Here is a 13,477-nt window from a genome sequence, read left to right as displayed (position 1 = left end):
AACATTGGAGAATTCAGTTTGCCACCTGATCTTTGAAGTATCGGATACTGTGCCCGAGATACAAGTCTATAGGGTCATTATTGTCACTGGTACAGAGAAATTCTTACTTGCATGTGCTATTGAACATGCAAGATGTCACCAGTTCTATGCTATTGGGCATTTCTGGTCTTTAGCTGTCTGTGTGGTCCAGCTCAAAGCAGATGAATGAACGGGCGTCATTCCCAAAAGTTCTCTCTCATTCTAAACCGTGTAGCCTGCTCCTCTTGCTTTCTGAGGGATGCACCCAGACAATCCACTGGCGACACCTCAAAGATTTATTTTCCACCATCCAACCCTCATCTTATATTTACAATGTCACTATCCCTCTCCTAATATCTTCTTGATGTATTTTCAGGATACAATGGGCAGTTAGGAGGTGCACTGGGACCCAGTCCATATGGTGAGTGTCTCAAAGCTTAAAAATTGATATACAGTGCATCTGGAACGTATTCACAGCGCATCACTTTGTCCACATTTTGTTATGTTACAGCCTTATTCCAAAATAGATTAAATTCATTTTTTTGCTCAGAATTCCACACACAACACCCCATAATGACAACGTGAAAAAAGTTTACTTGAGGTTTTTGCAAATTTATTAAAAATAAAAAAATTGAGAAAGGCCATGTCCATAAGTATTCACAGCCTTTGCCATGAAGCTCAAAATTGAGCTCAGGTGCCTCCTGTTTCCCCTGATCATCCTTGAGATGTTTCTGCAGCTTCATTGGAGTCCACCTGTGGTAAATTCAGTTGACTGGACCTGATTTGGAAAGGCACACACCTGTCTATAGAAGGTCCCACAGGTGACAGTTCATGTCAGAGCACAAACCAAGCATGAAGTCAAAGGAATTGTCTGTAGACCTCCGAGACAGGATTGTCTCAAGTCACAAATCTGGGGAAGGTTACAGAAAAATTTCTGCAGCTTTGAAGGTCCCAATGAGCACAGTGGCCTCCATCATCTGTAAGTGGAAGAAGTTCAAAACCACCAGGACTCTTCCTATAGGTGGCCGGCCATCTAAACTGAGCGATCAGGGGAGAAGGGCCTTAGTCAGGGAGGTGACCAAGAACCCGATGGTCACTCTGTCAGAGCTCCAGAGGTCCTCTGTAGAGAGAGGAGAACCTTCCAGAAGGACAACCATCTCTGCAGCAATCCACCAATCAGGCCTGTATGGTAGAGTGGCCAGACGGAAGCCACTCCTTAGTAAAAGGCACATGGCAGCCTGCCTGGAGTTTGCCAAAAGGCACCTGAAGGACTCTCAGACCATGAGAAAGAAAATTCTCTGGTCTGATGAGACAAAGATTGAACTCTTTGGTGTGAATGCCAGGCGTCACGTTTGCAGGACACCAGGCACCGCTCATCACCAGGCCAATACCATCCCTACAGTGAAGCAGGGTGGTGGCAGCATCATGCTGTGGGGATGTTTTTCAGCGGCAGGAACTGGGAGACTAGTCAGGATAAAGGGAAAGATGACTGCAGCAATGTACAGAGACATCCTGGATGAAAACCTGCTCCAGAGCGCTCTTGACCTTAGACTGGGGCGACGGTTCATCTTTCAGCAGGACAACGACCCTAAGCACACAGCCAAGATATCAAAGGAGTGGCTTCAGGACAACTCTGTGAATGTCCTTGAGTGGCCCAGCCAGAGCCCAGACTTGAATCTGATTGAACATCTCTGGAGAGATCTTAAAATGGCTGTGCACCGACGCTTCCCATCCAACCTGATGGAGCTTGAGAGGTGCTGCAAAGAGGAATGGGCCAAACTGGCCAAGGATAGGTGTGCCAAGCTTGTGGCATCATATTCAACAAGACTTGAGGCTGGAATTGCTGCCAAAGGGGCATCGACAAAGTATTGAGCAAAGGCTGTGAATACTTATGGACATGGGATTTCTCAATTTTTTTATTTTTAATAAATTTGCAAAAACCTCAAGTAAACTTTTTTCATGTTGTCATTATGGGGTGTTGTGTGCAGAATTCTGAGGAAAAAAATGAATTTAATCCATTTTGGAATAAGGCTATAACAAGTGATGCGCTGTGAATATTTTACGGATGCACTGTAAATGAGGATTGGGAACGGGGTGAAAGGTCATGACTACGCATGTATTATTCTCTGCTGAATATTCTAGCCATTTTGTCTCCTTATGCCTGTAAACTGGGTACAACACTAAGAGCTTCATTTTAACGTGGGACACTTGATGCCAAGCTCCACCTTTTTATTAAATGGACTGTATCTTCCTTAAGAGTTTTGTATATTTGGAAGTTTCATATCCTGCCGTGGTTCTCAAGTTCAGTCCTTTGGGCTGCAAACACAACCGTCCACTCCACTAATGGCAATAAACTGGTTCAGGTAACACTATAGTTCCAGAAATTCATTTTTCTCAGTTAATTTTCTTATTTTCTTCTTTTTCAAGGAGGAAAAGAGGTGAAATATGGACTTAACAGCTTCCTTGGCAATGGATACCGGGGTAAGGATGCTGTGTGGGATATGCGTCAGCCACATAAGTGCTGCTTATGTTCAGGGGTCGGCACATGTGTCGTAATGGGGCAGGAGGAATAATGAGTGGCGTCTAAATGTGAAGGAAATGCCCGTAAAGAAGTGACACGTCGGTGATAAGATAACATTGAGACTGCTTCACTTTCTGCACACTTTATTAGTGTTTCAGATTCAATGTGTAAATTTGCCATTTTTCAGTCCACACTCAATAACCCATAATGTTAAAGTGAGAGCATGTTTTTAGAAAGGTTTTCAAATTTATTAAAAATCACAAAGTGAAATCCCTCATTCACAGAAGTAGTTTGGTATTTGGGTAAGTCAGTTTGTCTCCTTGTTCCTAGCAGATCCTCTCATCTGCAGGTCTCTCCACGCTTGTTCTACATGGGATTTAAGTCTGGGCTTTGATTCGGCCACTCAAGGATAGTCAGTGACTTGTCCCAGAGCTACTCCAGCTTCATCATGGCGGTGTGCTTCGGTTCATTGCCATGTTAATAGGTGAACCATCACCCCAGTCTGTGGTGGTGTGCACTCTGGAGCATTTGTTTTTGAGCTTCCCTCAATTCTGATCTGGTCTCTCTGTCCCTGCCACTGAGAAGCTCCCCCATAGCATGATGCCACCACCTCCATTCTTCACAAGGATGGTGTTAAGCATGTGAGGAGCTGTGCCCGATGTTTGCCAGACACAGATAATGCTTGGAGTTCTGCCCAAAGTTCTGCTCATCAGACCAGAGAATCTTTTTCGTCACACTCTCAGAGTCTTGTAAACGCTGTGATATGCTTTTTACTCAAGAGTGGTGTCCATCTAGCCATTCTGCCATAAATGACTGATTGATGTAGTGCTGCTGAGACGGTCATCCTTCTAACAGGTTCTCTCATGCTCAGCAGAGGACTTCTGAAACTCTGTTAGTGTGACCACTTGTCCACCTATCTGACCAAGGCCCTTCTTGCCTGGTTGATCCGTATTGGCTGTGCAGTCAACTCTGGGAAGACTTGGTTCCAGACTTTTTCCATTTCACCATTACTGAGTCCAGTGTGCTCCCGGGAACACTCCCAAGTGTTAGAAATGGGTTTATCTCCTTGCCCTGATCTATGCCTCGCCACAATTTGATTTCGGAGATCTCCAGTGAGTTCCTTGGACTTTATGGTTTGGTGTTTGTCCCATCAATCACTATGAATTGTGAGACCTTCTATACACACGTACACGTGTGCCTTTCTAACTGATGTCCAAACAGTTCTGGTTACCACAGGTGGACTCCAATCACGTTCTAGACACACCTCAAGGAGAATTAAAGTGAACAGGAGGCACATTACCAGAATCTGGGTGGGCCACAGCAAAGGGTTTGAATGCTTAAACGAATGGGAGATTTTTAATGAATTTGCAAACCTTTCTGAAAACACGTTTTTAAATTAGAACATTAGAAGACTCTAGACGAGAACAGGCCATTCAGCCCAACAAAGCTCGCCAGTCCCATCCACTTATTTCTTCCAAAAAACATCAAGTCAAGTTTAGAAAGTCCCTAAAGTCCTCCTGTCTACCACACTACTTGGTCACTTATTCCAAGTGTCTATTGTTCTTTGTGTAAAGAAAAACTTCCTAATGTCTGTACAAAATTTCCCCTTCACAAGTTTACAACTGTGTCCCCGTGTTCTTGATGAACTCATTTTGAAGTCGCCATCTTGATCCACTGCACTAATTCCCTTCATCATTTTAAACACTTCAGTCAGGTCTCCTCTTCATCTCCTTAAGGCTCAGCTCTTTTAATCTTTCTTCATAATTCATCCCCTGCAGTCCTAAATCAGCCTCGTCGCTCTTCTCTGGACCTTTTCTTGTGCTGCTATGTCCTTTTTGTAGCCTGGAGACCAAAACTGCACACAGGACTCCAGATGAGGCCTCACCAGTGTGTTATAAAACTTGAGCAGACCCTCCTGTGACTTGTACTCCACACATCAAGGCGCTATATAACCTGACATTCTGTTAGCCTTCTTAATGGCTTCTTTACACTTTGTCTGGCAGTTGATGGTGTCGAGTCCACTGGACTGATGCCCTTCATACTTTTTAAACACTTCAGTCAGGTCTCCACTTCATGTCCTTAAGGCTCAGCTCTTGCAATCTTTCTTCACAATTCATCCCCTGTAGTTCTCTCATCAGCCTCGTTGCTCTTCTCTGGACCTTCTGTTGTGCTGCTATGTCTGGTGGGCCCAAAACTGCACCCAGGACTCCAGATGAGGCCTCACCAGTGTGTTATGAAGCTTGAGCAGAACCTCCTGGGACTTGTACTGCACACACCAAGGTGCTATATAACCTGACATTCTGTTAGCCTTCTTAATGGCTCCTTTATGATGGTGTCGAGTCCACTGGACTGATGCCCTTCATACTTTTTAAACACTTCAGTCAGGTCTCCCCTTCATCTCCTTAAGGCTCAGCTCTTGTAATCTTTCTTCACAATTCATCCCCTGTAGTTCTCTCATCAGCCTTGTTGCTCTTCTCTGGACCTTCTGTTGTGCTGCTATGTCTTTATGGAGACCCAAACTGCACACAGGACTCCAGATGAGGCCTCACTAGTGTGTTATAAAGCTTCAGCGTCACCTCTTTGGATTTGTACTCCACACATCAAGGCGCTATATAACCTGACATTCTGTTAGCCTTCTTAATGGCTTGTCTGCCATTTGATAGTGTCGAGTCCACAACGACTCCTAAATCCTCCTCCTATGATGGACTTTTGATTTACAGACCGCCCATTGTGTATTCAGACCTCACATTTTGACTCCTACGTGTCATATTTTACATTTCATTACATAACATTTTCTTCTGTTTAGACTGTAAACTCCACACATCAAGGCGCTATATAACCTGACAGTCTGTTAGCCTTCTTAATGGCTTCTGAACACCGTCGGGAAGTCGATATCTTAGAGTCCACTATAACTCCTAAATCCTTCTCTTGAGGTGGACTCTCGATTTTCTGACCGCCCATTGTGCATTCAAACCTCACATTTTTACTTCCTATGTGTAATTCTTTAGATTTACTGACATTCAGTTTCATCGTCCACAAATCTGCCCAATCCTGTCTGCTGTCCAAGTCCCTCTGTGATGATATAACGGATTCCAAATTATCTGCTAATCCACCCATCTTGGTATCATCTGTAAACTTCACCAGCTTGTTCCTAATCATTTATTGATATTAAAAATAGCAGCGGCCCTAACACTGCCCCCTGCTGGTCACCACTCTTAACATCGGCCAGTTCTGATGATGTTCCTCACCCCATCACCCTCTGCTTCTGGTGTCTGAGCCAATTCTACTCCCTGAACTGCCACTTCTTTTAGTTTGATGCCCACCCTCTCACGTGGCACCTCATCAAATGCTTTCTGTTTTCACTTTGACATTCTGGGTCATTAGGTGTAGACTGATGACAAAAATGGCAAATCTCTCCATTAGTTTAATGATTATGAATTCTACGACCCAATGAGAAACTGAATTGGTCTGAATACTTGGAGTCACCTGTATGTTTGTGCTCTATTGCTTCATAACTTTGTACACTGTAAGTCATTTTATGCATTATATGTAGAATCTTTGTTTTTTAAGCCGTCTCGGACGCTGACCCAACTCCTCTCTCTCTCTGTCTTGTAGGTTGACCACATTTCCACTAGTCTTCGTTCACTTTCTTTTCTTCTTTTTTAATTTGTTTTGTTGAACCACCCGTTTGTTAACATTTTGCCACTTCTGTTTTCCTGCTGGGGTGATGAGAAGCAGATCCCATTTTCTTTTTTTTGTACTTTTTTTGTTCCAAGACGGATTTCCTGATTGATCTTCTCCTCCATTGTGTTCCAAAGGTCGTCTTTTTTTTATGTTGTCTCATCTGAAAACAACGTGGGGATGCAGCAACTGCACAAATCTTTTGATTTTCTTGATGGGATGATGCGGGATGGGGGTCTGGGATGGGGTGGGGGGGTCTGGCCAGTAAATTTGGTGGCTGGTGCTGCTCTGCTCCACTCCCTGTGTGTTCCCAGCATCCTCCTCTTTGAAGTTGACTCGTGGACATTAAACCCGAGCGATTCATCAGATTGGGGAGCAGGCCTTCATAGCACCAGTTTGGGTTTTTTTTTTTTTGTTTTGTTTCTGGTAGTCTGGTCAGGTGAAGCGTCAGGAGTTGACCACCTTTTTAATTTTGTTTTCATTCTCGTGTTATAAAATATGAAATCGCGTAACACTCACGTAAAACTACTACCGTCCAGATGCAGAAACGGTTATGTTTCCTGCCAGCTTCAGAAGCCGTCATGACCAACGGAACAGAGTCCTATGAGTGTGTAACTGTGATTACTATCATTGTCATCATTTCTTTGGGTATTTTACACACAGAATTCATTTTCCTTTATGAAATGTTTAGGCAATGCTAATGCATCCACTTAGAAATAAAGGGCCACTGCGAGTAAAAGCAGGCTTCTGCAGTAACTGTCGTACAGCGCCTTTCAGTATCGAGGAGGACTATGGGAAGCCTCATCTAAAGCCGCTGCTTGATGCTGAAGAGTACGGTCTTTAAAAGTCAATAGTTGCAATATGGTGCCTTACACTGGCTCTTTGATACAGATGTACGCTGACACGGTGCAATATCTGCGCTTATTACAGTTCAGTGGGACAATTTAGCACCATATGGTAGCTGACTAAAGCAGTTTTACTTCGGTTGTTAAAAATCTACGTGTTTCTTTTTCCATTATAGCAGGTTGCTCTGACTAAATGTTGGTGCAATAAACGGAGTTATTATAGTCGTCGTCTCATGGCGCTTCATTATGTTATACGTTTCCGCAGCTCCATACTTCAGTCCGTACAATTCAGTACCCATAATGCAGCACTTTCTCTAAATTGGCTTTTCTGTGATTCCTCTCATCAAAATCAAAGGAAATAATACCCTCCATTATGTCTCATGGTGCTCCATTAAAACCATTGAAATTGCACGCTTCCATTATAGTGACTCACACTGATATACTGAACGATACGACGAACCAGTCACAGTAACAGGTGCAATAAATACATTTCGACTAGCTGGTGCATGGTGCAATATGCTGGCATGGTGCTACATTTGAGGAATGGGCACAGTTGAGCACCCACCATTAGCTGGCCCAAGTGCATGGACAGGCTAATGGAGGCACAGATAGCGGCATTACTCTCAAAGATTCAGTAAAGTTGGACCCACTGTGCTGTCGTCACTTACTGAGTTCATCCACACCTAGCGCCTTACCCCGCATTCGTAGAGCTGTGTATTACGATTAAACTTCTCTGGGTCTCTTTGGATGCGGTGCCTTAGCTTGGATGGCAGTCCTGACTTGCTGCTATAACGCCGTGTTCTCGTGTCGTGTTGCAGACTGTCACTCACACACACACACACACACACACACTGAGTGTGGTAACAGGGAGTGGAGCAGACCTGCCAGCTGTGGGCCGCCGGGCCACTCGTCTCCTGTAAAACCCAAAGTCACTTGTACTGGATCTATCGCAGCGCTTGTTTGCTTTTGCGTATTTTTAAACCATTCTTGAAATAAAAGTTGGTTTTGTTTTGGTTTGTTTTTATAAACTGTACTTTTGCGTCTGTTTTTATTCTCCCGTTGGACTTGTTTACTGTTGAGAATGTCATTGTTTTACTGATTGAGTGCTTCTAACGTTCTTTTGCTTAATTGGTGGACAGGTTAATACTGGAAATGCCTAAATCAGGGGTCTCCATCTCCAGTCCTGGTGGGCTGCAGTGGCTGCAGGTTTTCATTCTCACCCTTTTCTTAACGAGTGGCCTGTTTTTGCTGCTAATTAACGTCTGTCGAATTCATTTTAATGGACTTGCTCTTGAAGCCTCAGACTCGATAATTGTTTCTTTTTCCTTAATTAGCAGCCAAACAATAATGAGATACAAAATGAGTCAAAACACACGGTGACCATCATAGACAGCTCCATGTCATATTAGCTTTTGCTCCTAAGCCTGTTGGGAGTCCTGCTCCAGCACCCAGAGTTGTAAGAGAAAAATAAATTTCAGACGGCCGAACCCCAAAAGCCTCAGGAAAGTGTTAAGGACATCCAAAAACTGTGCTTACCGTAGCCTGGTTGAATGCCAGCGGCCGGGTATCCCAGAGCAGCGCCATAGCCTGTGGAGAGAAAGAAGATAACAAAGGTGTGTGTGAGACCACAATTCTGTGATGATTTTACTATTCTGTGTTGGTTCAGGCCAGTTGGTGGGGCAGAGGGTCTTACACACTGAGAGGCCATTACCTGCTTTAGGTCCTTTTCCAAGAGCTCCTGGCGTGACTCCGGCACCTAGTTTAACAAATGCAATGTTGTAATTGCTCAGTGAGTAAGATAATCATGAAGAGAGAAGTGTCAGTTCAAATAAAGGTTATAATAAATGCCTACTTCAGTCAATGGTTATGACAAAGTCAATTTAGTGGGACAATCAAAGGACTGGAAAATGGCAAATATCATCCCATTATATAAAAATGGTGACCGGGCAGATCCAAGCAACTACAGGCCAGTAACCTTAATGGGCATCACAGGAAAATTAATGGAAGGAATTATTAAGGATAAGATTGAGCAACACCTTGGCAGGGACAGGACAGTCAGCGTGGGGTCAGAAGAGGGAGGTTGTGTTTTACTAACAGGCCGGAATTCTATGAGGAGGCAACCAAAGGATACGACCAGAGTGGAGCAGATGAGATGATTGATGTGGACTTTCAGAAAGCATTTGATGAGGTGCCATATGAGAGGGTGGGCATCAAACTAAAAGAAGTGGCAGTTCAGGGTGTAGGTGGGTGCAGAATTGGCTCAGACAAAGGAAGCAGAGGGTGATGGTGCGAGGAACCTCATCAGAACTGGCTGATGTTAAGAATGATGACCAGCAGGGGGCAGTGCAGGGGTCACTGCTATTTTTAATATCCAGAAATGGTTTAGATAGGAATATAAGGAACAAGCTGGTCAAGTTTGCAGATGATACCAAGATAGGTGGATTAGAAGATAATTTGGAATCCGTTATACCATCACAGAAGGACTTGGATAGCAGACAGGCTTGGGCAGATGAAATTTAATGTCAGTAAATGTAAAGAATTACATGAAGGACGTAAAAATGTGAGGTTTATATACACAATGGGGGGTCTGAACATTGATAGTCCAACTTATGAGAAGAGTTAGGAGTCGTAGTGGACTCAGTGATATCAACTTCCCGTCAGTGTTCAGAAGCCATTAAGAAGGCTAACAGAATGTCAGGTTATATATCGCCTTGATGTGTGGAGTACAAGTCCAAAGAGGTGACGCTGAAGCTTTATAACACACTAGTGAGGCCTCATCTGGAGTCCTGTGTGCAGTTTGGGTCTCCATAAAGACATAGCAGCACTAGAGAAGGTCCAGAGAAGAGCGACGAGGCAGATGAGAGAACAACAGGGGATGAATTGTGAAGAAAGATTACAAGAGCTGAGCCTTAAGGAGATGAAGTGGAGACCTGACTGAAGTGTTTAAAAAGTATGAAGGGCATCAGTCCAGTGGACTCGACACCATCATAAAGAAGCCATTAAGAAGGCTAACAGAATGTCAGGTTATATAGCGCCTTGGTGTGTGCAGTACAAGTCCATGGAGATTCTGCTCAAGCTTCATAACACACTGGTGAGGCCTCATCTGGAGTCCTTTGTGCAGTTTGGGTCTCCATAAAGACATAGCAGCACAAGAGAAGGTCCAGAGAAGAGCAACTGGCTGATGAGAGAACAACAGGTGATGAATTGAGTTAGGAGCCTGGCAGCTGCATTTTGAACAAACTGAAGGCGTGAGAGAGAGGACCTGCTCAAACCTGTAAAGAGAGCATTCCAGTAATCAACATTTCTAAGTTTTGAGAGATTTCTTACATGAAAGAAACACGAGTGGCTGACTGACCTTACATATCCATCAAGCGTCAGGGACTGGTCAAAAATAACCCCAAGGTTACGTAGACTCGACTTAATAACAGGAGAGGCAGAAGATAATTTTAAACTGATCTCAGAATGAAGAACAGGAGGAGCAACAATTAGTACCTCAGTTTTTCCGGAATTCAACTGCAAGTAATTAGTAGCTTACTGAGCCAGTCGTTAACCTGAGACAGACAATCAACCAAAGTGACCAAAGTATTAATTTAGTTAGGCTTAAATGAAAAATAAAACTGTATATCATCTGCATAGAGAAGATACGAGATGTCCTTAAAAGAGTTAAGAATCTGTGACAGTTTAGGTCTTGTTAGGTCTGAAATCAAAAGTACGCCCTATGAGAAGGACTTAGGAGTCATAGTGGACAATGACACCTATCGACTGCCAGACAATGTTCAGAAGCCATTAAGAAGCTAACAGAATGCCAGGTTATATAACACCATGCAACCTCTGCTCCTCAGGGACAAGCTGACAGAGATGGGAGTAGATTCATACCTGGTGGCATGGATCGTGGACTATCTTACAGACAGACCTCAGTATGTGTGTCTCAGGAACTGCTGGTCTGACATTGTGGTCAGCAACACAGGAGCGCCACAGGCGACTGTACTTTCTCCGGTCCTGTTCAGCCAACATACATTGGACTTCCAATACAACTCGGAGTCCTGCCAAGTGCAAAAGTTCGCTGACGACACTGCTATCGTGGGCTGCATCAGGAGTGGGCAGGAGGAGGAGTATAGGAACCTAATCAAGGACTTTGTTAAATGGTGTGACTCAAACCACCTACACCTGAACACCAGCAAAACCAAGGAGCTGGTGGTGGATTTTAGGAGGACCAGGCCCCTCCTGGACCCCGTGATCATCAGAGGTGACTGTGTGCAGAGGGTGCAGACCTATAAATACCTGGGAGTGCAGCTGGATGATAAATTAGACTGGACGGCCAATACTGATGTTGTGTGTAAGAAAGGACAGAGCCGACTATACTTCCTTAGAAGGCTGGCGTCCTTCAACATCTGCAATAAGATGCTGCAGATGTTCTATCAGACGGTTGTGACGAGCGCCCTCTTCTATGCAGTGGTGTGCTGGGAAGGCAACATAAAGAAGAGGGACGCCTCATGCCTGGACAAACTGGTGAGGAAGGCAGGCTCTATTGTAGGCACGGAGCTGGACCGTTTGACATCCGTGGCAGAGCGACGGGCGCTGAGCAGGCTCCTGTCAATCATGGAGAATCCACTGAACAGGATCATCTCCAGACAGAGGAGCAGCTTCAGAGACAGACTGCTGTCACCGTCCTGCTCCACTGACAGACTGAGGAGATCGTTCCTCCATCACACTATGAGACTCTTCAGTTCCACCTGGGGGGGTAAACGTTAACATTTAACATTATACAAAGATATTGTCTGTCTGTATACCTGCATTGTTATTACTCTTTAATTTAATATTGTTCTTATCAGTATGCTGCTGCTGGAGTATGTGAATTAATAAAGTATCTATCTATCTATCTATCTATCTATCTATCTATCTATCTATCTATCTATCTATCTATCTATCTATCTATCTATCTATCTATCTATCTATCTATCTATCTATCTATCTATCTAAAATAGTGACTTAACATCAGGGACCTATTTTATTGACCTTAAAGTTAGTGTTTGGCCGTCTCAAGTGGTGTCCACTTTCTGAGCAAGACCCCTGAATTCGAGTCACCCATATGGAGACCCAGCATGTCACCTAAACAGCAGCCTGGGCACATCCACATTTTCACTTTCTTTTGTTCCACTAAATGCTGCCTCCATTTCAAAACAGCTTCAAGCATTGAAATGCAGTGTAGTAAAGCAGATGACATCAGACTGTGACTTGTAAGTAATGAGGGTGACCATCTTCAAGTAAAAGGCCAGTTCAAGCCTGCTGGAGAGGCCATTCAAGTAGCGATAGTTCTTTTTGATTTTCATGGATTATTTAAAGCAGATGCCTCCCAATGGACTGACTGTGTTTAAAACTGCGGTCAAGGCAGAATTATAAAGTTCTAAATTATTCATCTCTCCATCAATCCATATTAGAATTGAGTTAAATCCCATAGTAGGTCACAGAGGCCGTCCCAAAGGCTGTATCAGTGTCACTGGACCAATGCAAGATGCTGCAGCCCTTGGCAAGGAGACCACACACTGCAGAGTTCACTCGCACACACGTCAACATTCACTTTTTTCACTTTACTTCATATTAGAGTGTGCCCCTGTCATTGGAGACCATCCACCTATTCATCCATCTATCTATCCACTTTCATTCTATTAAAACAACAGCTAAATGGCTTTACTGTGGTGGGCTGGCACCCTGCCCGGGGTTTGTTCCTGCCTTGCGCCCTGTGTTGGCTGGGATTGGCTCCAGCAGACCCCATGACCCTGTGTTGGGATATAGCGGGTTGGAGACTGACTGACTGACTGACTGACTGACTGACTAACTAAATGGCTTTAATCTCTCCACTCAGCCCCAGTTTTGACCACTTTTTGTAGTTTGATCCAGCATAATTATTCCATAAATTCTTCTTTCAGAACATCTATATTTGGACAATGAAATATGCTATAAATACAAAATGTAGCACAACATGGGCCAAATTTTACAACACATTTTCCAAAAATGTGTTTTGGAAAGTGTTTCTTATCTTCAGGTGTGGTGGAACAGGCGCCTAAAAATCCAAAATGAAAACATAATCTGGCAGAAGCATCCAGGAGAAAAGGTCAGTCAGTCATCGTCCAACCCGCTATATCCTAACACAGGGTCACGGGGGGTCTGCTGGAGCCAATCCCAGCCAGCACAGGGCGCAAGGCAGGAACAAACCCCGGGCAGGGTGCCAGCCCACCACAGTAAAGCCATTTAGCACCCACCAGGGACAATTTTAGGATCACCAATACACCTAACCTGCATGTCTTTGGACTGTGGGAGGAAACCCACGCGGATGGAGGACCTGGGAAGTGAACCCAGACGGGTCTCCTAACTGCGAGGCAGCACCACTACCACTGCGCCACCATGCCAACCA

At 44.2% G+C, this 13,477-nt stretch overlaps 1 protein-coding gene across 1 annotated transcript in view; it reads left to right on the top strand.

Moving 5' to 3' along the window:
• The window catches only part of LOC127529844 (uncharacterized), a 30,719-nt gene extending 24,423 nt beyond the window's left edge, over window positions 1-6,296 (top strand). Inside the window, exons 19-21 of the mRNA XM_051934839.1 lie at window positions 395-439; window positions 2,446-2,499; window positions 6,155-6,296. Of these exons, the coding sequence (XP_051790799.1) occupies window positions 395-439; window positions 2,446-2,499; window positions 6,155-6,159 (104 nt within the window). The 3' untranslated portion in view covers window positions 6,160-6,296. The remainder of the gene's footprint in view (window positions 1-394; window positions 440-2,445; window positions 2,500-6,154) is intronic.
• The last annotated feature ends 7,181 nt before the right edge of the window (window positions 6,297-13,477 follow it).

The sequence above is a fragment of the Erpetoichthys calabaricus genome, chromosome 12 (genome assembly GCF_900747795.2).
Source record: "Erpetoichthys calabaricus chromosome 12, fErpCal1.3, whole genome shotgun sequence".
Classification (NCBI taxonomy): domain Eukaryota; kingdom Metazoa; phylum Chordata; class Cladistia; order Polypteriformes; family Polypteridae; genus Erpetoichthys; species Erpetoichthys calabaricus.
This window is presented reverse-complemented; position numbering and strand designations above follow the sequence as displayed.